Source organism: Dipodomys spectabilis, unplaced genomic scaffold (genome assembly GCF_019054845.1).
Source record: "Dipodomys spectabilis isolate Male_0828 unplaced genomic scaffold, ASM1905484v1 ptg000261l, whole genome shotgun sequence".
NCBI lineage: Eukaryota > Metazoa > Chordata > Mammalia > Rodentia > Heteromyidae > Dipodomys > Dipodomys spectabilis.
In genome coordinates this window covers 553,458-578,588 of record NW_024870938.1, presented here as the reverse complement: position 1 = coordinate 578,588, position 25,131 = coordinate 553,458, and the positions used below count along the sequence as shown (strand labels likewise).

General features: G+C 55.3%; 1 protein-coding gene across 2 annotated transcripts; it reads right to left on the bottom strand.

Moving 5' to 3' along the window:
• Nucleotides 1–449: 449 nt before the first annotated feature.
• Nucleotides 450–24,446, bottom strand: Ing5 (inhibitor of growth family member 5). Of its 2 annotated transcripts, none has more exons than XM_042699673.1 (8): nt 24,344–24,446; nt 22,778–22,849; nt 17,784–17,950; nt 14,034–14,145; nt 13,802–13,895; nt 7,072–7,207; nt 6,910–6,971; nt 450–2,974 (listed from the first exon to the last, which is right to left on the bottom strand). In XM_042699673.1, the coding sequence occupies exons 1-8, from the start codon at nt 24,378–24,380 to the stop codon at nt 2,932–2,934; spliced, it is 723 nt and encodes a 240-aa protein (XP_042555607.1). In that variant the 5' UTR covers nt 24,381–24,446; the 3' UTR covers nt 450–2,931. The 2 variants fall into 2 exon arrangements, with proteins under 2 accessions (XP_042555607.1, XP_042555608.1); XM_042699674.1 differs by lacking the exon at nt 24,344–24,446 and adding an exon at nt 23,764–23,929.
• Between the last annotated feature and the right edge of the window lie 685 nt (nt 24,447–25,131).

The following is a 25,131-nucleotide window of genomic DNA, read 5'->3' as shown; positions in this document are numbered from 1 at the left end:
CCACAGAGGCCCCAGCCTGCAGGATGGACAGGACTGCCCGGCTACAGCTCACTGTTTGATCTAGGCCACAAACCACTAGCACATTCACAGATCTGGAGGCTCAGTTTAGCTTTTTTTTTTTTTTTTTTTTGGGTCTGGTCATGGGGCCTGAACTCTGGGCCTGGGCGCTGTCCCTCAGCTCTTCAGCTCAAGGCTAGCACTCTACCACTTGAGCCACAGCACCACTTCCGGCTTTTTTCTTTTTGCTTGTGTGGTGCTGAGGAATCGAACCCAGGGCCTCATGCATGCAAGACAAGCACTCTACCACTGAGCCACCTTCCCAGCCCTCAGTTTAGCTTTTTATTTAATACATCATACTGTTTTTCCCACAAGACAACTGCAAGAATCCCTTCGCTGCTGACTGATAATGTGATACTGAAAATAAGGGAAATTACTTGATTTTTTTCCCCCCTCTAGGGAAAAAGACACTTCTGCACTTTGGTGAACCTCAAGCTAAGCGATGCATACCCCTGGCACAGGAAAGGCAGCTGCCAGTGATGGGACATGAAGGGTTCGGCTCAAATCCCCTCAGTCCACAAGATGCAGGTGGCTGCACACCTCCCCCGGGGAGGATCTGCCCCACCACTAAGCCTGGACGCCTCATAAACACAGGTGGTCAGACCCAGGAGTGAGCCAAAGGCCCGGTGGCATACGCCCATGTCCCTGCAGTGCCACATCCTTTTCAAACGGTGGCCATTCTCCCAAGTGCCTCCTGCTTGCAGAAGGTAGTGACAATCAGGACAGGGGTCCTATCAGGTACCAAATGACATCCATGTTTTCTTATCCTGTTTTCTGTTGTTTTGGTGATGACTAGGTAAGTTCTCTACTACTGAATCCCCAAACCTGTTTTCAAGTGTGCGCATATTGTTTGGACATTATTGTAACTGACAAAAGTAAAAGCCAATCCGCAGTGTCCATCCACAGTGGCAGGAGGAGGTTCCGCCACCACGTAGGAGATGGAGAAGCCTCTTGCCTGGCTCAGGGAATATGGCTGGGCCTCGGGAAGCTGAAGACAAAAATTTAACCAGCCTTCCAACACCTCCACCCATGAATAGCATGTCAACCCAGTGATGACAGGGTAGAGACACCCAGGAGGAAGCTGACTGACTCCGTTCCTAAGGCAGTGTCTGGTCAGAAACTTCCTGTGCTTATAAAAATGACAAAGTAGCTGGGCATGCACTCAGGAGGCTGAGCTAGGAGGATGGGAATTTTGAGGCCAGCCTGTACTACAAAGGGACACCTGTTTAAAAAAAAAAAATGAAGCATGTACAAGATCTCATGGGTCTGACCTCAGCACCAGGAAAAAAGAGAAATCCTGTTCTCACACTGATTTTCCCTAATCTTGAAATATGTGTCAACAAAATGGTCTTATGAATTTAAAAAAGTATCTCAGTTTCATGCATGGCTAAGAATGAGATGGGTCCTCCAGCCCTGACCTCAGGGCCCTTTCCTTTCTGAGCTACAGGAAAGCATCTGCCCATCTAAGGGAAGCCCGGAGGACTCAACATGGATGAGCTACTGCAACAGATGGCCCTGGCTGCCCATGGGCCACTGTGGAAGGGTCAGCACCGCTAACCAACGCACACAGCAGACACAAGCACAGGCCGCCTGGCTGGCTGTCAGCCCTGACCGACCACCCAGGAACAGACCTGGAGAATCACGGTGCCCGTGCCACTGGCAAAGCGTCCCTGATGTCCTCATCCTCACAAACACGAGCTGACCTGTGGGGCTCTCTGGCTATCAGTGAAGAGCTGTAAGGTGGAAGGGGAGCATACTAGAAGTGTGACCACCAGATGGAAAGGGCCCTCCGCACACAGAGGAAGCCTTCCCTCCTCAGGATGGGAATCCCACACCCCAGCTCTTTTCCTGTGTAAGGATGGTCCAGGCTTGCAATGCACACTAGAGGAGGGCAGGGTCTGCAAAGGCCCCTCACGAGGTACTGCCACAAATGTATCTCAACAGGCAAAGTGTATTTTCTCCAACTATTACCAAAAGGACTGTTCAACATTGATTTGGTGAATGCAGAATAAACAAGTATATCTATCTACCTTCATTCCAGAAATACTGGGCACATGAGTTCACAAATCAAGTCACATAATTGTATTCCCCTTGGCTATAAGCTGCTGGTCTAGTGGTATGCAACATAAACAGAGTTCGTAGTAGACAGACTCACTTCATAGACACACAGACCTACGACCTTCATGCTATTACAATAATTTCATCTTCACAGTAGAAGTGTAAGGAATTCCCAGAGAAACGGACTTCAGCCCGGTGGTTAGGCGTGCTTGGCAGTGCTGACTGTGGTAACTAACAGCTGAGGCTGATGGAGAGCCGTTTCCTCTGGAAGGTGAATCTCCAGGAGACGGGGAAGTCCATGTTAAAAGGCAGCACACCTCAAGGCAGGAGCCCTGCCCTTCCAGACACATCAGAGGTGTCCTGTCTAAGAATCCATGCCACCAGAGTCAAGATGAGAGCAAAGCTCTGGGGCATCACTGCTCACAGAGCGGCAGAAAGTCTTCCTGGTGCTGTGCACACTCAGGCTGATTCTGGTCACAAAACAGAGGCAGTGTGCCGGGTTAACATGTCTCCACCACATACTCTGCCTGGCAGCCTGAGTTCACAAACACCCACCCATGGTCCCAGGCTGGCCTGAAGGCAGCCACGGCCAGAGATAGGGGGTCTGTACATAATCGCTGTGGCAAATACTTCTGAGACTGCTCATCTGTGAAAACAGGGTGTGGTGGTTTCTTGTTTTAGAAAATATCCAGAATCATAACTGGCCATTAGTTATGAAGTATCAGTTGAAATAAGGTAGTTTTAAAATTAAAGAAAATATTGCAACATGAAGGAAGGAATATATTAATTTGCTCTTCAACCTGGGCAGTCTCTTCCTTACTTCTTCTTCCTCTTTTCCTGAACACACCTTGGGCAGAACCTGTGATGAGAAAGGCAGGCACAGGGATCGGCCCTTTGTGTCACTTCTGCAGCAGCCAAGACACCACGCCCCCCCCCCCCCCCCCCCCATCCCAAGACAAGGATGAAGACAGCTACTCCACAGCCCACGCGGTCTTCCCTCCGGGGAAGGCTGCCACAAGAATCTGTCTGTGCTTGGATGTCATAGAGGCCCACCAGACAGCCTCATGATGGAATGCATAAAGCTGGTTACAGGGTTGCAGCACAGGGCTGTAGCTAGATGGTGAAGGTGTCTAGGGGGATGGGCATGCTGAGGGCCAAACAAGTAAGTAGGCTTGTCAGGTCCCGAACTCAGCATCGGGTTCAGGAGCTGCACAAGCCCAGCTCTCGGGAAGCATGACAATGGCACAGGCGGCGGGCACACCTGAACTACACCAGCTACTCACAACACACAGGAGGGTAGAGTTGGCTCTGTGTGCAGGAGGTACTCACTTGCACATGACAACTAACTTCATACTCCTCTGTACACCCTTGCTTGGAGCAAGAACCCCCCAGTACCTATGCAGGAGCAACAGCCCACACTACAGCATCTGTCAGCCACCAAGTCCGCACTACAGCACCTGTCAGCCAGCAGGCCCACACTACAGCACCTGTCAGCCAGCAAGTCCACACTACAGCACCTGTCAGCCAGCAAGTCCACACTACAGCACCTGTCAGCCAGCAGGCCCACACTACAGCACCTGTCAGCCAGCAGGCCCGCACTACAGCACCTGTCAGCCACCAAGTCCGCACTACAGCACGTGTCAGCCAGCAGGCCCGCACTACAGCACCTATCAGCCAGCAGGCCCACACTACAGCACCTGTCAGCCAGCAGGCCCGCACTACAGCACCTGTCAGCCAGCAGACCCACACTACAGCACCTGTCAGCCAGCAAGTCCACACTACAGCACCTGTCAGCCACCAAGTCCACACTACAGCACCTGTCAGCCACCAAGTCCACACTACAGCACCTGTCAGCCAGCAGGCCCACACTACAGCACCTGTCAGCCAGCAGGCCCACACTACAGCACCTGTCAGCCAGCAGGCCCACACCACAGCACCTGTCAGCCACCAAGTCCACACTACAGCACCTGTCAGCCAGCAGGCCCACACTACAGCACCTGTCAGCCAGCAGGCCCGCACTACAGCACCTGTCAGCCAGCAGGCCCACACTACAGCACCTGTCAGCCAGCAAGTCCACACTACAGCACCTGTCAGCCACCAAGTCCACACTACAGCACCTGTCAGCCAGCAGGCCCGCACTACAGCACCTGTCAGCCAGCAGGCCCACACTACAGCACCTGTCAGCCAGCAGGCCCACACTACAGCACCTGTCAGCCAGCAGGCCCACACTACAGCACCTGTCAGCCAGCAGGCCCACACTACAGCACCTGTCAGCCAGCAGGTCCGCACTACAGCACCTGTCAGCCACCAAGTCCACACTACAGCACCTGTCAGCCAGCAGGCCCGCACTACAGCACCTGTCAGCCAGCAGGCCCGCACTACAGCACCTGTCAGCCAGCAAGTCCACACTACAGCACCTGTCAGCCACCAAGTCCACACTACAGCACCTGTCAGCCAGCAGGCCCACACTACAGCACCTGTCAGCCAGCAGGCCCACACTACAGCACCTGTCAGCCAGCAGGCCCACACCACAGCACCTGTCAGCCACCAAGTCCACACCACAGCACCTGTCAGCCAGCAGACCCACACTACAGCACCTGTCAGCCAGCAGGCCCGCACTACAGCACCTGTCAGCCAGCAGGCCCGCACTACAGCACCTGTCAGCCAGCAGGCCCGCACTACAGCACCTGTCAGCCAGCAAGTCCACACTACAGCACCTGTCAGCCACCAAGTCCACACTACAGCACCTGTCAGCCAGCAGGCCCACACTACAGCACCTGTCAGCCACCAAGTCCACACTACAGCACCTGTCAGCCAGCAGGCCCGCACTACAGCACCTGTCAGCCAGCAGGCCTGCACTACAGCACCTGTCAGCCACCAAGTCCACACTACAGCACCTGTCAGCCAGCAGGCCCGCACTACAGCACCTGTCAGCCAGCAGGCCCGCACTACAGCACCTGTCAGCTAGCAGGCCCGCACTACAGCACCTGTCAGCCAGCAGGCCCACACTACAGCACCTGTCAGCCACCAAGTCCACACTACAGCACCTGTCAGCCAGCAGGCCCGCACTACAGCACCTGTCAGCCAGCAGGCCTGCACTACAGCACCTGTCAGCCACCAAGTCCACACTACAGCACCTGTCAGCCAGCAGGCCCGCACTACAGCACCTGTCAGCTAGCAGGCCTGAACTACACAGCACTGTGTCAGTCAGCAGATCCAGATCTCACTGCTTAGCCAACACACGCACAGTAGCCCTCCACTCTGTCTAGCCAGCTGCTCTGCCTAGTGCTACATCCAACACTGTGCCACTGACAGGCTTATAGGCTCTCACAGTCAGACCCACCTTCCTACTGCTGTTAAGACTTTCCTACCTGGAAGTCCTGTAAAAAACTTATTTTGTAACCGGGCACCAGTGGCTCATGCATGTCATCCTAGCTACTCAGGAGGCTGAGATCTGAGGATGGTGGTTCAAAGCCAGCCCAAGCAGGAAAGCCCATGAGACTCATCTCCAATAAACCACTCAGAAAACAGAAGTGGCGCTGTGGCTCAAGTGGTAGAGTGCTAGCCTTCAGCTGAAGAGCTGAGGGACAGCGCTCAGGCCCAGAGTTCAAGCACCACGACGGACCACTTTGTTCAAATCAAACTCAGAATCCGCTCTCCCTGCCTTGTGCCCTGGCCCCGGCATACAGGTCTGCTCTTTCCTCTGTGTCCCTTTCCTCAGCTCAGAGCTGTCACCCATCAGAAGCAGGGCCCTATGGGAAGGTGGCTGCTGACAGACCCTCCCACAGCCCTGCCATAGGCAGAGCGCCAGGGTGCATCCTGGCGCTCACTATACACATCGGTGGGCACACACATCGGTGGGTGCCCTGGGAGCCCTGCCATCTGTCCCGACCATGCATGAGGCAGAGCACCAGGGTGCATCCTGGCGTTCACCATACTCATCGGTGGGCATACACATCGGCAGGTGCCCTGGGAGCCCTCCTTTCCCTCTGTGAGCCTTGCACCAATACCAAAGGAAAACTCACCCTCACTGACCACAGACTGTCCTGCAGAAATTTCTGTCTGTCTGCACAGCAAGCAGACTTTACAAGACTGGCTCTGTGTGTCACTATATAAAGAGGGTAGGATTCCTGCTCTTTCAGTTTAAGAACATGCATCCACTTTTAGTGCAAATCAACAAAACCAAGATTTTATTTAATAGCCGGGCGCCGGTGGCTCATGCCTGTAATCCTAGCTACTTAGGAGGCTGAGATCTGAGGATCGCCGTTCAAAGCCAGCCCAGGCAGGAAAGTCCGTGAGACTTTTATCTCCAATAAACCACCAGAAAACCGGAAGTGGTGCTGTAGCTCAAGTGGTAAAGCACTTGCCTTGAGCTGAAGAGCTCAGAGACAGCGCCAGGCCCAGAGTTCAAGAGGATGGGATATGTCTTAGCAGTAGAGCACCTGCCTAGAGGACACGATGCCCTGGCAGAATTCCATGCCCAGCACTTCCACTAAAAGAAGCCAGAACAGCCCTTCTTTAGGGAACAGTAGTATAAACACAAAAATTTAACAACATGTCTCTAGGGGAGCTGGGTGGCAGATGTCCCTATAAGTTTGCCCCACCCCTACTAGCTAGGACGGGAACTGCAGCAATAGTGGGACTACACAGCAGAGGTGAGAGGCAGACAGGCTGCAGGGGGAAGCCAGCCCAGCTCCAGGCTAGACAGGCTCACCCAAGGCTGCAGGGGAAGCCAACCCAGCTCCACGCCCTTAAGAGCAAGGACACAAGCAAAACAGGTACCCACATACTGACCACTTTCCTTTGGGCTTCGTGGTGAGGTCCACACAGGCAAAGTGAAACCACTCAATTGGACACTGAAAAAAGAAGAGAGCCTCAGTCACTCTGCATGCTGAAGACAGGGAGCTACACCCCACTCCCACCCCGCAACATCTGTCCCGAGACCCAGACACTCACATCTGGGTTGTCACAGCCAATCATCTCCCCGTAGGACACCTGGTGGCACAGGCAGTACGTAGGTTCGTTTGGGTCCACGGGCATGTCCAGGACGTCAGAGGGGTGCACAGACAGGACGGTGTCGGTGAACTCAGACCTGAGGGTGGGAAGGGCATGCTGAACACAGGGTGACGAGAGGCAGGCATGACGGACCAGGCACGAGCCCAGGGCCTCCTGTGTGTGTGGGCCCAAGGCTCCCTTTTGCTATGTCTGAAGACAAATAAGGCTCCAAGCAGGAAATCTAAACAGGTTCTGTGGACTAGTCCAGGTGAACCAACTGACTGCCATCTCCTGATTGGCATCTCCTGATTGACACTTGAGCCTGAAGAAATTTCCAGTGTTTGTTTCTGAGATGCACTTTCACAACAAAAGTCACAAAACCCCTCTGACTGCACAACACTCTTGAAAACAGGAAAAAAATGTGTAAGAACGTGAGCAAATGGTTAAGACAGTTCCCTCGGATCATCACCGACCGTAAAAGCTGGGACAGTGGGGGTGAACGGCGCACCAGAGGGGGAGGCTACGGCCCCCACTCGCCAAGTCACAAGGGAGTCAAGGACACAGCGCCCAGAGGCTGTGGCATGGCCCTGCCAGTGCCGGTGCAGGGCAAAGGAGCCTCCAGGCCATGGTGCTGTCGGTGGCCCCAGGCCCTTCCCCTCTGCACTAGCCCTCCTTGGCTAGCATACCAACTGGCATTTGAGGAAAAACTTGCCTGTGTCCACCCACAGGCTGACCAGGGGTCGGGGCATTGCCACCTGTACCTGAGCCTGAGCAGACAGTCCTTGCCACAAGGCCAGCATGTCCTGTGCCCAGACCACTTTGCATCTGCACAGGCACCTTCCCAATACCACACCCAGGCAGCTCCTCTCGCTTCCTGTGGGCCCTCACTCCCAGGATGCTATCGACCCACCCGCTACTCACCTACCTCAGGAGCCACCACCAACGATCCTCACAGCTGCCGTCTAACTTTCTAGCAGCTGTCTGTGGCAAGCTTACCTGCTCAGGCTCCCTCCTGCCTGCTTTCCCCGTACCCAGTCACATACCACACTCTGGAGCTGCAAGGGCTTTGCCCATGGGCAGCTTCCTCTTTGCCTGTGTTCTCAGGTATGTGTGCGAGCTGTAGGGAGGTCTAGACAGTCCAGTCCTCACCCCACCCGCAAACCCACAAATACACATTGCCAAACCATACGGTAAGTTCCGATGAGGCTACAGCAGAGAAGGCCAGGCACAGGAGCGGCCCGGGGAAGAAGACGGAGGTGAGCCACTCTCTCCTCTGCATTCTTTTCCAAATGCTCCCAGGCTGTTCAGTTGCATGTGTGTGTAATGTACATATCCATTCAGGCCCAGGGCACACCAGGACCCCTGCAGGTCACCAGCTCTCTACCCCGTGTCTGTACCACATTTGAAACCTGAGTGCTAACACTGCCCTCATCAAGCAAGTCCTCAGGGTCCTCCGGGTGGGCCTCTGTCTGCTCCCGCTGTGGAAGGCCTCCTAGCTCCATGGTCTTGGAACCTCCCAGGAGGCAGGCCCTCCAACACCCTGTGGTGTGCTTCCTCCCTGCCATGTGCTGCCTGGCGACCCGTGCTCAGAATTCCGGGATTCAAGGGCGTCAGCCAGAAGGGGGGTGCACACAGGAGACGACAGCAAAACAGGCTGAGGGGCCCCCCAGCCGGAGACCCCTGGGCAGCACCTATTCCTCAGACAGGGCTAGGCGATCCAAGCTCTTAGAATTTGCCTGCCAATTCACTGGCCCTTGTCCCAAAGACAGACTGAACCAGAAAGAGGACCCAGGTCTAATTCCCAAAGCTCCTCTTTTTTCTCTCTTCTTTTCCTTTTTTTTTGGTCAGTTATGGGGCATGAACTCTGGGCCTGGGTGCTGTCCCTGAGCTCTTCAGCTCTACCCCTTGCTTGAGCCACAGTGCCACTTCTTAATTCCCAAAGCTCCTGGTGGCCTCCTTCATTCCTACATCTAGGTCCTACCTTATGGGCAGCAACCTCAGCTGCAGAGTCTCAGTCAAGAAACAGCAGCTCAGAGGCCTGGGGACAGGCTCTCCTCACAGGGTCTCACAGACGGGAAACACCCGAGAGGCCTGGGGACAGCCTCGGCTCACGGGGTCTCACAGACGGGAAACACCCGAGAGGCCTGGGGACAGCCTCGGCTCACGGGGTCTCACAGACAGGAAACACCCGAGAGGCCTGGGGACAGCCTCGGCTCACGGGGTCTCACAGACGGGAAACACCCGAGAGGCCTGGGGACAGCCTCGGCTCACGGGGTCTCACACACAGGAAACACCCGAGAGGCCTGGGGACAGCCTCGGCTCACAGGGTCTCACACACAGGAAACAGCACCCGAGAGGCCTGGGGACAGCCTCGGCTCACGGGGTCTCACAGGAAACAACACCCGAGAGGCCTGGGGACAGCCTCGGCTCACGGGGTCTCACACACGGGAAACACCCGAGAGGCCTGGGGACAGCCTCGGCTCACAGGGTCTCACACACAGGAAACACCCGAGAGGCCTGGGGACAGCCTCGGCTCACAGGGTCTCACACACAGGAAACACCCGAGAGGCCTGGGGACAGCCTCGGCTCACAGGGTCTCACACACAGGAAACAGCACCCGAGAGGCCTGGGGACAGCCTCGGCTCACGGGGTCTCACAGGAAACAACACCCGAGAGGTCTGGGGACAGCCTCGGCTCACGGGGTCTCACAGGAAACAACACCCGAGAGGCCTGGGGACAGCCTGGGCCAGGTGCTGGCTGAGCATCCTGCGAGATGCCCTGGGAACAGACCCTGCAGACTGCAGCACCACCTATGCCAGCCGATGAACTCCCCTGTACACAGAGCTCTAGAGAACATGGGCAGAACACCAGGCCAATGATGGGCGGGCCCCACTAAGTCCTGGTAAGAGTGGGGTTTGTCACCGTTTGGCTGTCTTTCCTGATGCCTTCTCTGAAGGGTGCCCAGAAGAGTGCACTGCAGTGGCCTGCCTGGAGGTCTATAAAATAACAGGAACGTTGCTGCCACTGAGAGCCAGGGAGAAGAGAGCGACCCACACATAAACACTGGACGCAGCCAGCCCACAGCAGGTACCCTCACCATGGACCAGCCCCACCGCGGCTGCTGACATCAGCTTAGCACAGGCCTGAACCAGGGACCACGCCACCATCGCCCACTAGTAGGCTGCTGTGAACACCAGGCGGAAGACCTCAATTCACACTGGGAGAGGGGCCACACTGCCAATGCCAAGCTGTATGTCTGAGAGGCAGCCTGGGTCTCCCACCATCTGGAGGCTGGCAAATGGGATCCCAGAGCCACACATGCTCTGAGGAAGAAATGTGCAAGGAGGCCACAAGCCCCGGAGGCCATGATAGCCTTTGGATTCTGGGCAGGAGGAAGCAGAGATTCGGTGTGCTGAATCAGGATAGCACAGCTCAGCAAACTTTTTTCTTTTTCTTTTTAAACAGTCCTGGGGCTTGAACTCAGGGCCGGGGCAGTGTCCTTTTACTCAAAGCTAGCACTCTACCACTTGAGCCACAGCGCCACTTTTAGCTTTTTCTGTGTATGTGATATGGAGGATCGGAACCCAGGGCTTCATGCACTCCACCACTGAGCCACCTTCCCAGCCTGCTCAGCAAACCTCAGAAGCACTGGGGCAACACGGTGAGTGCCTTGTGCCCTGCAGCCAAGAAGGAAATCTGCTTGGCTCCCGGCCTGGTGGAGCTGGAGGCCCTCCAAAGCTACCTCCAAACCAGTCTGTGGCCAGGTCTTCACAGACTCTGGGAGACAGAGACCATTTGCACTGCTGGGCCAGGCCGCTGGAGACCTGGGAAGCAGTGGGAGTAAGGCAGGCAGCCTCGGGGAGGGCAAGTCTGAGGCTCCCTGTGCTGTCGGCCCACAGCCAGGAGGCCCCATGTGACACTGTCGGGTCTCCTGCCGGTGCCACCCACCACCAGTTCAGTCTGCCTGGACTAGAGAAGAGAACTGCACCCTGAGGAAAAACAGAAGTTCAGTACGCACACCTTCTATAGCTAACATGGGACAGAAGACTGCCAGGCACCAGTGGCTCACACCTGTAATCCTGGCTACTCAGCAGGCTGAGAGCCGAGGATCACAGTTTGAAGACAACCCAGGCTGGAAAGTCCAGGAGATTCTTATCTCTAATTAACTGCAAAAAAAAAAAAATACATAAAATAATCCAAAAGTGAAGCTGTGGCTCAAGTGGTAGAGGTCCAGCCTTGAGTGTCAAGACCCTGAGTTCAAGCTCCAAGACTGGTACCAACACAAAAATAAAAACCCTAAGACCTGAAACAAGCAGGAAAAGAGGACTCAAATCAAGAGAAAAAAATCAAAAACAAGGAACTGGTCTACATAGGTAGACACTGATATTAGATGTTAGATTTGCAGAAGAGCACTTTAAAGAGCTACCATAAATGTTTGAGAAACATAAATGAAATGCTCACAAATGTGGGTAATTTGCAAAAAAATAACCAAAAGCTATTAAAAAAAAAAAAAAGAGGAAAGGAATGTAATGGGTGTTCTAAAACTAGAAACCCCAGCTACGCCATGACCACCCCCCCCAACCTGCTCCCCTATCCACAGCCTGAAGCACAGACCACAGCACAAACAGGCATCCCCAGCCTATAGCATCATCATCAGGCCGTGTAGTCTGTGATGAAGTATGCGCTCAGCTTTGCAGGCACATGTGAAACCGCACACTCCCAAAATCACACTGGAATTCCACTGAGCAGAGAAGGAGAGCTGTGCAGATGCAAAAGTGGGATTCTGAATAGAATAGGAAGGAAGCAGGGGGCACAAGACTCTGTGAAGAAGCGCACCATAGCTCTGCTTCATGGGCACAGCTCCCTCCAGAAACTCAAGCCATCTCATCTGGGTCCTCAAACAGAAAAGTGGCAAAGATTACATAGCCTTCCCTAAAGCCCCAGGTTCAATGCCCAGCACCATAAAAACTAAACAAAAACAATTAAATATAAAAGTTAGGTAGAGCAGCATGCACAAACTCAGGTATTTGAGGCTGCAACACAGCAAAATCCATCTTGAAAGGAAAGAGGAAGGAATAGAATGGTGAGGTGTGGAAAAACAAAGGTTAAAACTCGCAAGACTAAAAAGGTCTAGGAAACGCACCTGGGAAAGCACACGTGGGCAGAACACCCACTACAGAAGGGCTGGTCATGTGCGTGGCGGGGGGTTGGGGGGTGGGAGGGGAGTGGGGGGAATGTTTAGTTGGAGATTAAGAGTCTAATGGGACCTTTCTGCTTGGGTTGGCTTCAAGCTGCTAGGATTATAGGCTCAAGCCATCGGCACCCAGCCAAAATCTTTTTTAAGATCAGTAGTACAGTACACACTTAACATATGCAAGGCCCTGGAGTCCATCATTAAAAAAAAAATTAGGGCTAGGAATGTGGCTTAGTGGTAGAGCGCTTGCCTAGCATGAATGAAGCCCTGGGTTCGATTCCTCAGTACCACATCAGCAGAAAAGGCTAGAAGTGGTGTGGCTCAAGTGGTCAAGTGATAGAGTGCTAGCCTTAAGCAAAAGAAGCTCAGGGAGAGTGCCCAGGCCCTGAGTTCAAGCCCCAGGACTGACCAAAAATAAATAAACATCAGGATTTCTCCCTCCTTTTGTCAATAAGACTATTTGGACCTCTCCCAGAACTGCTAGAACCATTTTCACCTCACAAAGCAGCACAGGACCTGTGAAGGAGGGGGCCAGCAAGACAATAACCTGAAGTTCCAGACAAAGAACACTGCTGAACACCAGAGGCTCAGGCCTGTAATCCGAACTACTCAGGAGCTGAGATCTGAGGATTAAGGCTCAAAGCCAGCTTGGGCAGGAAAGTCCCCAAAACTCTTATCTTCAATGAACCACCAAAAAGCTGGAAGTAGAGGTATAGTTCAAGTGGTAGAGCACTAGCCTTGAGCTTTTTAAAAAGCTCAGGGTTAGTGCCCAGGCCAAGTTCAAGCCCCAAGACCAGCACACACAAAAAAAGATAAATGACATGTATATACAACAGATGTAATGTAGTCTGAATACATGCTACAAATATATTTCTAAGACGATGAACAGTTGAGCACCAAAGACTGACTCGTGCCTATAATCCTAGCTCCTCAGGAGGCTGAGATCTGAGCAGACAAACCTAAAATACTCTCAATTCCAATTAACCAGCAACAAGCCGGAAGGGGAGATGTGGCTCAAGGGGCAGAGTGCCAGCTTTGAGACAAAAGCTACATGACAGTGCTAGGCCCTGGGTTCAAGCTTAGCACCAAAACCAAAACAACAACAACACACACACACACACACACACACACACACGCACGCACGCACGCAAACTAAGACAAGGAATAGATACCAAGTCAGCCATAGTCAGCCTCCTTAGGAAGAGCTGACATGGCACCATCAGCACGCACTCAGTATTCTCTGGTTACTGAGTGCAGCACACAAGGGCTAAGACCGAGTCACTGCTGTGTGCCAAGGGGTTCAGGCATGCTGTGTGAACCAGGGGTTCAGGCATGCTGGCAGCCCCGGTGCTGCTCAAGGGTCACTGTGAGCAGAACTCTGCTCAGCACCTGCAGAGTCATCAGAGCCAGAAGTCCCTGAACGGGAGGCTGTTCCCTGGGGTTCTCTTCCTGGAGAACAGGACACTGCGTCCTCCATAAATGCAGAGAGCGCCTTACCCGCCCTTGTGCTTCTTTTTCTTTGGGGTGTCTTCTTCTGACGTCCTCCGGCCTCGACCGCGGGAACTTCTTTTTTCTTTCTGACTCCGACCTTCTGAAAAACAATAAAGTCCCACATTATTTTCCCAGGAATGAATGAAGCAGGACAAGACTCATTAAGTGCCTACCACTTTTCGACAAAATTCTTCCAAGTCCCAGAGTAATAAAACAAAGAGAACACCAGCAGACTTGCTTTTCAGTCCTCGTCCTCCAGCGCTTTCCAAGTCGCTGCCGTCCATCTTGTCCTTCAGGTCGGCCTCGAAGCGTGCCAGGTCAGCATCAAGCCTTCGGATGTGTTTGTCCACCTGCAAAAGGACCTTTCTTAAAAATCGGGGCCATGTCTGGGGGCACATGTCTGTAAACCCCAGCTACTCAGGAGGCAAATATCAACGAGAATCTTGGTCAAATTAAGCATAGGCAACAGTTATTAGCAAGACTCCATATCAACCAGTAAGACAAGTGTAATGGTCTATAATTTTGGGTACACAGATATGGACAGTAGGATCATAGTCCAGGCCAGCCCAAGGCCAAATCACAAGACTAGCCAAAAGAAAGGGTGTGGTCCAAGGAGAAGAGCGCATGCTTAGCAAGTGCAAGGCTGAGTTCAATAATCACAGTACCACCAAAGCTTAAAATAAAAGCAATAGACATAGATGTGACTCGAGTGGCACATTGCAGCTTTGAGTAGAAACGTCAAACAAGAGTGTGAGGCCTGAATCCAAGTCCCAGTTAATCATTTAATTCACAAAATCTGGAAAAGCACCAGGTTAGCCAACATAAAACCCTGAGTCCAGTCCCAGTACTGTAAATAAATAACTAAATAAATGCAAGAGCTGGGGGCTGGGAAGGTGGCTCAGTGGTAGAGCGCTTGCCTTGCATTCATGAGACCCTGGGTTCGATTCCTCAGCACACATAAGCAAAAACAAAAAAGCCCGAAGTGGCACTGTGGCTCAAGTGATAGAGCACTAGCCTTGAGCTTAAGAGCTGAGGGACAGCGCCCAGGCCCAGAATTCAGGCCCCACGACCAGACCCCCACCCAAAAAAATTGCAAGAGCTGGGAGCTCAATGGTAGAGTGCTTGCCCAGCAAGTTTGAGACCCTGGGTTTAATCCTAGCACTAAATTAAAAACAAAAAATGGGCTGGGAATGTAGCTTAGTGGTACAGTGCTTGCCTAGTATGCATGAAGACCTGGGTTCAAGTCCTCAGTACCACATACACAGAAAGCCAGAAGTGGTGTTGTGGCTCAAGTGGTAGAGTGCTAGCCTTCAGCAAAAGACGCTCAGGGACAGTGCCCAGTCATCGAGTGCAAGCACCAGGACTAGCCAAAAGAAAACCAAACAAACAAACAAAAAACCCAAAACTTGCAATAGCTCCCCTACCAATAAACAAAAAGGCCCAGAAACAAAACTATGTGAGTCTCATATGACAGCTCCCAGGTGCTGTGGCTTTTCCCTGCTGGGAAGCTTTCCCTGGAGCCTGCCCCTACCATCTCAGATGAGCACCCTACCCCACCCCCCTCACCATCTCAGACAGGACCCCTGACCCCTCCATCTCAGACAGAACCCCTGACCCCTCCTCACCATCTCAGACAGAACCCCTGACCCCTCCTCACCATCTCAGACAGAATCCCTGACCCCTCCTCACCATCTCAGACAGGACCCCTGACCCCTCCTCACCATCTCAGACAGGACCCCTGACCCCTCCTCACCATCTCAGACAGGACCCCTGACCCCTCCTCACCATCTCAGACAGGACCCCTGACCCCTCCTCACCATCTCAGACAGGACCCCTGACCCCTCCTCACCATCTCAGACAGGACCCCTGACCCCTCCTCACCATCTCAGACAGAACCCCTGACCCCTCCTCACCATCTCAGACAGAACCCCTGACCCCTCCTCACCATCTCAGACAGAACCCATGACCCCTCCATCTCAGACAGGACCCCTGACCCCTCCTCACCATCTCAGACAGGACCCCTGACCCCTCCTCACCATCTCAGACAGGACCCCTGACCCCTCCTCACCATCTCAGACAGGACCCCTGACCCCTCCTCACCATCTCAGACAGGACCCCTGACCCCTCCATCTCAGACAGGACCCCTGACCCCTCCTCACCATCTCAGACAGGACCCCTGACCCCTCCTCACCATCTCAGACAGAACCCATGACCCCTCCTCACCATCTCAGACAGGACCCCTGACCCCTCCATCTCAGACAGGACCCCTGACCCCTCCTCACCATCTCAGACAGGACCCCTGACCCCTCCATCTCAGACAGGACCCCTGACCCCTCCTCACCATCTCAGACAGGACCCCTGACCCCTCCTCACCATCTCAGACAGAATCCCTGACCCCTCCTCACCATCTCAGACAGAACCCCTGACCCCTCCTCACCATCTCAGACAGGACCCCTGACCCCTCCTCACCATCTCAGACAGGACCCCTGACCCCTCCTCACCATCTCAGACAGAATCCCTGACCCCTCCTCACCATCTCAGACAGGACCCCTGACCCCTCCATCTCAGACAGGACCCCTGACCCCTCCTCACCATCTCAGACAGAATCCCTGACCCCTCCATCTCAGACAGAATCCCTGACCCCTCCTCACCATCTCAGACAGAATCCCTGACCCCTCCTCACCATCTCAGACAGGACCCCTGACCCCTCCTCACCATCTCAGACAGGACCCCTGACCCCTCCATCTCAGACAGGACCCCTGACCCCTCCATCTCAGACAGGACCCCTGACCCCTCCTCACCATCTCAGACAGAATCCCTGACCCCTCCATCTCAGACAGGACCCCTGACCCCTCCTCACCATCTCAGACAGAACCCCTGACCCCTCCATCTCAGACAGGACCCCTGACCCCCCATCACCATCTCAGACAGAATCCCTGACCCCCCCTCACCATCTCAGACAGGACCCCTGACCCCTCCTCACCATCTCAGACAGGACCCCTGACCCCTCCTCACCATCTCAGACAGGACCCCTGACCCCTCCTCACCATCTCAGACAGGACCCCTGACCCCTCCTCACCATCTCAGACAGGACCCCGACCCCTCCTCACCATCTCAGACAGGACCCCTGACCCCTCCTCACCATCTCAGACAGGACCCCTGACCCCTCCTCACCATCTCAGACAGGACCCCTGACCCCTCCTCACCATCTCAGACAGGACCCCTGACCCCTCCTCACCATCTCAGACAGGACCCCTGACCCCTCCATCTCAGACAGGACCCCTGACCCCTCCATCTCAGACAGGACCCCTGACCCCTCCTCACCATCTCAGACAGAATCCCTGACCCCTCCTCACCATCTCAGACAGGACCCCTGACCCCTCCTCACCATCTCAGACAGGACCCCTGACCCCTCCTCACCATCTCAGACAGGACCCCTGACCCCTCCTCACCATCTCAGACAGGACCCCTGACCCCTCCTCACCATCTCAGACAGGACCCCTGACCCCTCCATCTCAGACAGGACCCCTGACCCCTCCATCTCAGACAGGACCCCTGACCCCTCCTCACCATCTCAGACAGGACCCCTGACCCCTCCATCTCAGACAGAACCCATGACCCCTCCTCACCATCTCAGACAGAATCCCTGACCCCTCCTCACCATCTCAGACAGAATCCCTGACCCCTCCTCACCATCTCAGACAGAATCCCTGACCCCTCCTCACCATCTCAGACAGAATCCCTGACCCCTCCTCACCATCTCAGACAGGACCCCTGACCCCTCCATCTCAGACAGGACCCCTGACCCCTCCTCACCATCTCAGACAGAATCCCTGACCCCTCCTCACCATCTCAGACAGGACCCCTGACCCCTCCTCACCATCTCAGACAGGACCCCTGACCCCTCCTCACCATCTCAGACAGGACCCCCTGCTCCCTGACCCCACCATCTCAGACAGGACCCCCTGACCTCCCGGCCCCTCCTCACCATCTCGTAGGTCTGCATGGCCAGCTGAACCTTGTCATCACTGTACTCTTTGCACTTGTTGTATGCACTCTGAATCTTCTGCAGGTGCTCTACTCGCTGATCAGAAGAAAGGGTCTTCACTGTGGAGATGTACTCTGCAGCCAAGATGTCAATCTCTGCTTTCTTATCTGGTGGAAATGGGTGAGAAACTAGCCCTGTACCAAGGTGCACTGCATATCACCAGACTGACAGCAAATCTGACATCACCTAAGTGCTGAACAAAAGGTGGACCATGGGCTGGGACTGTGGCTCAGTGGTAGAGTGCTTGGCTAGCGTGCATGAAGCCCTGGGTTCAATTTCACAGTACCACATTCCTCAGTACCTCAGTACCACTAAACTGGAAGTGGCACTGTGGCTCAAGTGGTAGAGTGTGAGCCTTGAGCAAAACAAGCTTAGAGATAGTGCCCAGGCCGATTTCAAGCCCCAGGACTGGCAAGAAAAAAAAAGGTGGACCAACACCAGCCAAGCGGTGGAGTGTGCCTTATGCCTGGTAGCTTTCCCAGAGCAGGTCCCACTGGAGTTGTTAGCAAGTGCTCACTGCCCTCTTGGATGATTCGCTGTATGATCATCTTGCCTAGGATCTGGCACACCACCCTTGGTCATGTGCCCCAAAGACATAGGCTCTCAGGTACCAGGAGACAACTACACATCTAATCCACAATAAGAGCACAGATACATTCAGCCACACACACATCCATGTGTGCAATCCCATAAAAGGTGACAATGGATGAAAACACAAGCCCGGGAAAGCATGCTGCATGCTCAGATTAACACCATCAGAGACAGACCCAACTCAGCTTCTTGTTGAGGAGGGACAAGTACAGTTGTAGGTGGGGATTTGCCACCAAAGAGCAGCAAGGACATGAGGGACTAGAAAGGACTCATGGGCCTCCAGGCACAGGACACAATATCTCCATCTGATAGGTGGAACAGAAGTTTCACTTAAAGGCATCTGCTAACCCATCTGTAAATGCTGGATGCTGGTTTCTGAATGGATGCCTTATTTCACAGGTTTCCCCTTTCCCAAGACACTGCACCAACAAACTACAAACAACAGAGTTTCCAATCTGGCAAAGGCCCAATATATAAAGCATTCTCCCACACCACAGCATGTTACCATGAAACTTAAAACTGGAAATAAAGAGAACACATCAAGAGTTTCATAATAGGAAAGAACAAGAAATCACATATATAAAGGATCAAATAGCCAAGTGTCACACAGGGAAGACAACTAGCGTAAGGGTGAGTGTGTCAGCCGCAATGTGAGCTGTGTGCCTGAGGAGTATGTTAACAGACACACTGGCTGGGGACTCAGGCCTGTAATCGGAGCTATTCAGGAGGCAAGATCTGAGAATCAAGGCCAGACAGGAAAGTCCACGAGACGCTTAACTCTAACTAACAACCAAAATGCCAGAACTGGAGCTATGGCTCAAGTGATAGAGCCCTAGTACTGAGCAAAAGAGCTCAAGGACAGGAAGTGGTGATTTGGCTCAAGGGGTAGAGCACTAGCCTTGAGCTGAAGAGCTCAGGGACAATATCCAGGCCCTGAGTTCAAGCCCCACAACCGACCAAAAAAAAAAAAAAGCTCAGCGACAGAGCCCAGACTCTGAGTCAAGCCCTAGGCCTGGCACACAAAAAAACTTTTATAAAAGGTAAGCCAAGTCAAATCCTGGTGGTTCATACCTATAATCCTAGCTATTCAAGAGGTTGAGGTCTAAGGATCAAAGTTTAAAGCCAACAGAAGCAGGCAAATCCTCCAGACTCTTATTTCCAGTTAACCGCAAAAAGGTGAAACTAGAGGTAGGACTCAAGTGGTAGCGTGCCAGCAGCGAGCGGTGAGGCCTTGAGTTCAAGCCCCAGAGCCACCACAGAAAAACAACAACCAAAACTGGAAAGCCAAGCAAGGGGCGACACTGCCCAGAAAAAAAATGCACACATTCCCTCAATTCTGAAATGTAACTCCTCTACACAACATCTAATAACAACAATAAAATCTCATTTTAAATATTAGCCGGGGGCTGAGAATATGGCTTGGTGGTAGTCTTTGCCTGGCATTCATGAAGGCCTGAGTTCAATTCTTCAGTTCCACTGTAGCTCAAGTGGTAGAGTGCTTGCCTTTAGAAAAAGAAAGCTCAGGGACAGAGCCCAGGCACAGAGTTCAAGCCCCAGGACTGTCAACAAGAACAACAAACAAAATTAGCCAGGACAGGAACTGGTGGCTCATGCCTGTAATCCTTCACTACTCAGGAGGCTGAGACATGAGGATTATAGTTTGAAGCGTGTCCAGGCAGCAAAGCCTGTGAAAAAAGTAACCATCAAAAAAAGCTGCAAGCGGAGCTGTGGCTGAAGGGGTAGAATGGTAGCTTTGAGCACAAAAGCTCAGGAACAGAACCTAGACCTTGAGGTTCAAGCCCTAGGACTGGAGAACTGGTACACACACACACACACACACACACACACACACACACACACACACACACACACACACACACACACACACACACACACACACACACACACACACACACACACACACACACACACACACACACACACACACACACACACACCCAAAAGAGGATAAAGCAGCTTATGCCTATAATCCTAGCTGAGCACCACAGCTCAAAGCCAACCCAGACAGACACATCTATGAGACTCTTATCTCCAATTAATATCCTAAAGAGTGAAGTGGAGGTATGGCTCTAGAACATGAAAGGTGAGCGAGAGCTCAAGGCCCTGAGTTCAAGTTTCAGTAATGGCACAAAAGACAAAAAAAAAAAAAAAAAAGTGGGGTAAGGAAATCCTGGAAGAACTTCAGGGCAACAAATACACAGAAGGCTGGAGCCAGGCAAGAAGAGCCTGGGAAAGGGAGCTGCAGATCTGCTGGATCCTGGAGGTCAGATAAAGCAGCAACTCCAAGAAACCTAGTTATTCAGAAAGTGTCAGGTAAACACACAACTGGGTAGCAGTTTTAACTATCTGCTAACGACAAGACTGCCACAGATGGAAGGGCGTGCAGAGGAGTTCTTCAACTGCAATGAACTAAACCAAGTCTGAAACTTACTGGAAATGAGAAAGGACAACAAGAACATGTGGTTTAGGGGCTGGGAAGGTGGCTCAGTGGTAGAGTGCTCACCTCACATGCCTGAGGCCCTGGGTTCCATTCCTCAGCACCACATAAGCAGAAAAAGCCAAAGTGGCGCTGTGGCTCAAGTGGTAGAGCACCAGCCTTGAGCTGAAGAGCTGAGGGACAGTGCCCAGGCCCAGAGTTCAGGCCCCAAGACTGACAAAAAAAAAAGAATATGTGGTTTAGGAACAAGAATTAAATACTAAGGGAACAAAAATAATCTTTTTTTTTTCCTGGCCATGGGGCTTCAACTCTGGGCCTGGGTGCTGTCCCTTTACCACTTGAGCCACTGCACTACCTTCGGTTTTCTGGTGGTTTACTGGAGATAGATAAGAGTCTCACAGACTTTCCTGCCCAGGCTGAGTAGATAGGATTACAGGCATGGAGCCACTGGCACCCAGCTTACACCTGACTTTAACAAGTACCAGTGCTAAGCTGGGTACCAGTGACTCATGCATGTAAACCTACTCAGCAGGCTGAGCTCTGAGAATCTCAGATCAAACCCAGCTTGGACAGGAAAGTCCTTTTCTTTTTCTGCCCAGTCCTGGAGCTTGAACTCAGGGCCTGGGCACTGTCCCTGAGCTTGTTTTTTGCTCAATGCTAGCATTGTATCATTTGAGCCACAGGGCCACTTCTGGCTTTTTCTGTCTATGCGGTACTGAGGAATCAAGGCCAGTGCTTCATGCGTGCTAGGCCAGCACTCTACCACTGAGCCACCTTCCCAACCCCTCCATGAGTCTTTTTTATGTTGTTGTTGTTGTGGGGCTTGAACTCTAAGCCTGGGCACTGTCCCTCAGCTCTTCAGCTCAAGGCAAGCGCTCTACCACTTGAGCCACAGCGCCACTTCTGGATTTCTAGTGGTTAATTGGAAATAAAGAGTCTCCTGGACTTTTTCCTGCCCAGGCTGTCTTTGAACGGCGACCCTCAGATCTCAGTCTCCTGAAAAGCTAGGGTTACAGGTGTGAGCCACCAGCACCTGGCTCCATGAATCTTTTATTTACAATTATACAGCAAAAAGCCAGAAGTAGAGCTGTGGCTCAAACGGTAGCATGTCACCCAAGCCAGCCAAGCAAGTGAACAAAAAAAGCTAAAAGAACACAGGACACCAGGGCTCACGCCTGTAATCCTAGCTACTCAGGATGCTGAGACCTGAGGCTTGAAGTTCGAAACCAGCCCTAGGAGGAAAGTCAGTGAGACTCTCATCTCCAATTAACCACCCAAAAGCCAGAGGCGAAGCTGTGAGTCAAGTGGCAGAGCGCTAGTCTTGAACAAAAAAGCTCAGGGACAGTGCCCAAACCCTGAGTCCAAGCCCTCGGACCAACACAAAGTAAGTAAATAAAAAGCTAAAGAATATAGTTCTAGCCCCGGTGTCTGCACACACACACACACGCACACGCACACACACACACAGAAGCATTGCTTGCCAGTGACTCACATTCATACCCCTAACTGCACAGGAGGGTCATGGTTCAAAGGCACCCAGCAGAAAAGTCTGAGAAACTCTCTCTTAAAAAAGCAGGGCTAGACGTGTGGCTCAAGTGGCAGAGCACTAGCTATGGGCAAGTAAGCCCAGTGCTCAAATCCAGGTGCCAGAAAAAGAAAAGTGCCAGTGTTCCATTCTTCCCATTCCTACTCAGGAGGCTGGGGAAGGGGGATCTAGAGTTCTGGGCCAACCTGGGCTACAAGAGACAGCCTATCTCAAAAAACAAATAATAACTACTATGAACAAAAACACCAGCACTCCTTGGAGGACACTGTACCATGCCCTGAGCTGGGCTACGGCTCTCTGCCACCCTGCATCTCCCTGGTCAGCTCTGGACGGACCCACCTTCTGTCCTCTGGTCTAGCTCACGCATCAACTGGAAGTTCCTCTGAAGTTCGCAGGGCAGGTTCTCAATGCCTGGAAGGGGTATGAAAGCTCTCAGGAAGACGGGTGGGCCTCCCAAGCCTTACCCACAAGTCTTAGCAGCCAGCCCAATTTGTCTTCTATCTCTGGGTTTGGGGAGTAAAAGAACTGACTTCTTTTTAGGATGCAGCACAGTGTTGACAGAAGCTCACAAGCTTCAGAAGCCTCTAGAAGCAAGCAAAGTTAGTCTGGAATGCAGGAAACAGCTGCTAGCCGAGGGAGGGGAGACAGCCAGGGCTGGATGGCTTCTCTCAACGAACTGCGAGCTCCAAGGCTCGAGTCTGCCAGAATCTCTGCCTTTGCCCCGAATTCTCGAGCCCGGGGCGCTGCAGGCCACAGGCACGGAAGCGTGACCCAAGGGTAAACCAGTTCCCTCCACACCACCGACAGAGCCACAGGCCCACCCAACCGGGGCCACCATCACCTCGGAGCCGCCCTCCGCCCTCCCGCTCCCCGCAGCCCCGCAGGCCCTGGGAGGCGGCCTCGGAGCCGCCCTCCGCCCTCCCGCTCCCCGCAGCCCCGCAGGACCTGGGAGGCGGCCTCGGAGCCGCCCTCCGCCCTCCCGCCGCCCCGCAGCCCCGCAGGCCCTGGGAGGCGGCCTCGGAGCCGCCCTCCGCCCTCCCGCCGCCGGGCGGGGGCCCTCCGCTCCCCGCAGCGTGCAGGCTGTGTGCGCCCGGGCTGGAACGCGGGGCTGGGCGGCTCCCCGCAGCGTGCAGGCTGTGTGCGCCCGGGCTGGAACGCGGGGCTGGGCACCGCCCAGCTTCCGTGCGCCAGGCTGACCCTCCAGGCGCTGCTTTCTGGACACCTCCCGGAGGGGCCTCGGCCCCGGCCCCGCGGTCCTCAGGCCCCCACCGGATGTCACTCGGACCCTGGCGCGGCCTCCCCACGCGGGACACCGGGGAACCTACGGCATTCTGGAACTTTCTTCTGTGACTTTCAAGCCCTCCACGGGGAGGCTCGCGGGAAGTGCGCTCCGGCCCGCGCCAGGCTCGCCGCACCGCGCTGTCCCGGAAGCCCCGGCTGTCCCGCTGCACGGCGGGGTCCACCGGCCACCCAGAGCCGGTCAGCGGCCTCCGCGCCGGCCGCCGGCGCCTGGCCTCCTGCGGAGGGGCCTCCCAGCCTGGACGCCGAGGCCGCAGCGGCCCCGCCGCGCCCCAGACCCCGCTCCCCGGCGGCGCGGCCGCGGCAGGGGCGGGGCCAGGGGCGGGGCCTCGGCGGGCGGGGCCGGGCGGGCCACGCCCCGCGCCCGGAGCACCACCCCCCGGTGACGCACTCGGAATTGGCGCGGCCGCGGCGGAGGACCCCGCGCCACGCGCCCGCCCGCCCGCCCGCCGTCCCGCGGCCCGGCCCCGCCCGCCCGCCCGCCCGGCTCGCCGGCCGTCCTAACCCCCGTCCCCACCCACGCCCCCGGGCTCGCGCGCGGGCCGTGGCGCGCGGGGTCTGCGGCGGGCAGGCCCGCACGGGCGGCGGCGCGTGCAGGGCGCTTACTGTCCAGGTAGTGCTCCAAGTACATAGCGGTCGCCATCTTCACCGCGGCAGCGCTCAGGGTCTGCGCGGGCGGCGGTGCCGCGGGACGGGGGCGGGGTGGCGCCGCGCGCTCACTATTCATGAGCCGCGCGCGCCGATTGGACGTCGCGGGGGCGGGGCGAGTCTGGCCCCGCCCCCACACTTCCGGCCGGCTCGCCGCGAGAGGCGTTGCCGGGCGTGAGAGCGCGGACTCGGCGCCGGGGCGGGAGCGGGCCGGCGCGAGGATCCCCCCGGCGCGGCCCTGTGGAGGCCCCGTCCGCGCCCGCGTGCCACCTCGGCGGGCGTGGGCTCACCCTGGGCCGGGAGCGCGACTCCCGGTGCGGCCCCGCCGCGCTCCCCCGCCTGTGGCCGGGAGCCGCCGCCGCCCTGGCCCGCGGCCGCCGGGTGCTCTCCCGGGGGCGGCGCAGCCCGATCCCCGCGTCGGCACGCCGCCTCTGCCGGCCAGCGGGGGCCCCGCGCCCGCCTCGTCCCGCGCCCGCCGCGTCCCGCCCCGGGCCCCGCGCCCGCCGCGCCCCGCGCCCGCCCCGGGCCCCGCGCCGCGCCCGCCGCGCCCCGCGCCGCGCCGCGCCCGCCTCGCCCCGGGCCCCGCGCCCGCCTCGTCCCGCCCCGCGCCCGCCCCACCCCGCGCCCGCCCCACCCCGGCCCCGGGCCCCGCGCCCGCCCCGCCCCGGGCCCCGCACCCCACCGCGGGCCGGACCCTGCGCCCGCCTCGCTCCGGGCTCCCGGCGGCCCAGGGAGCCGAGGATGGG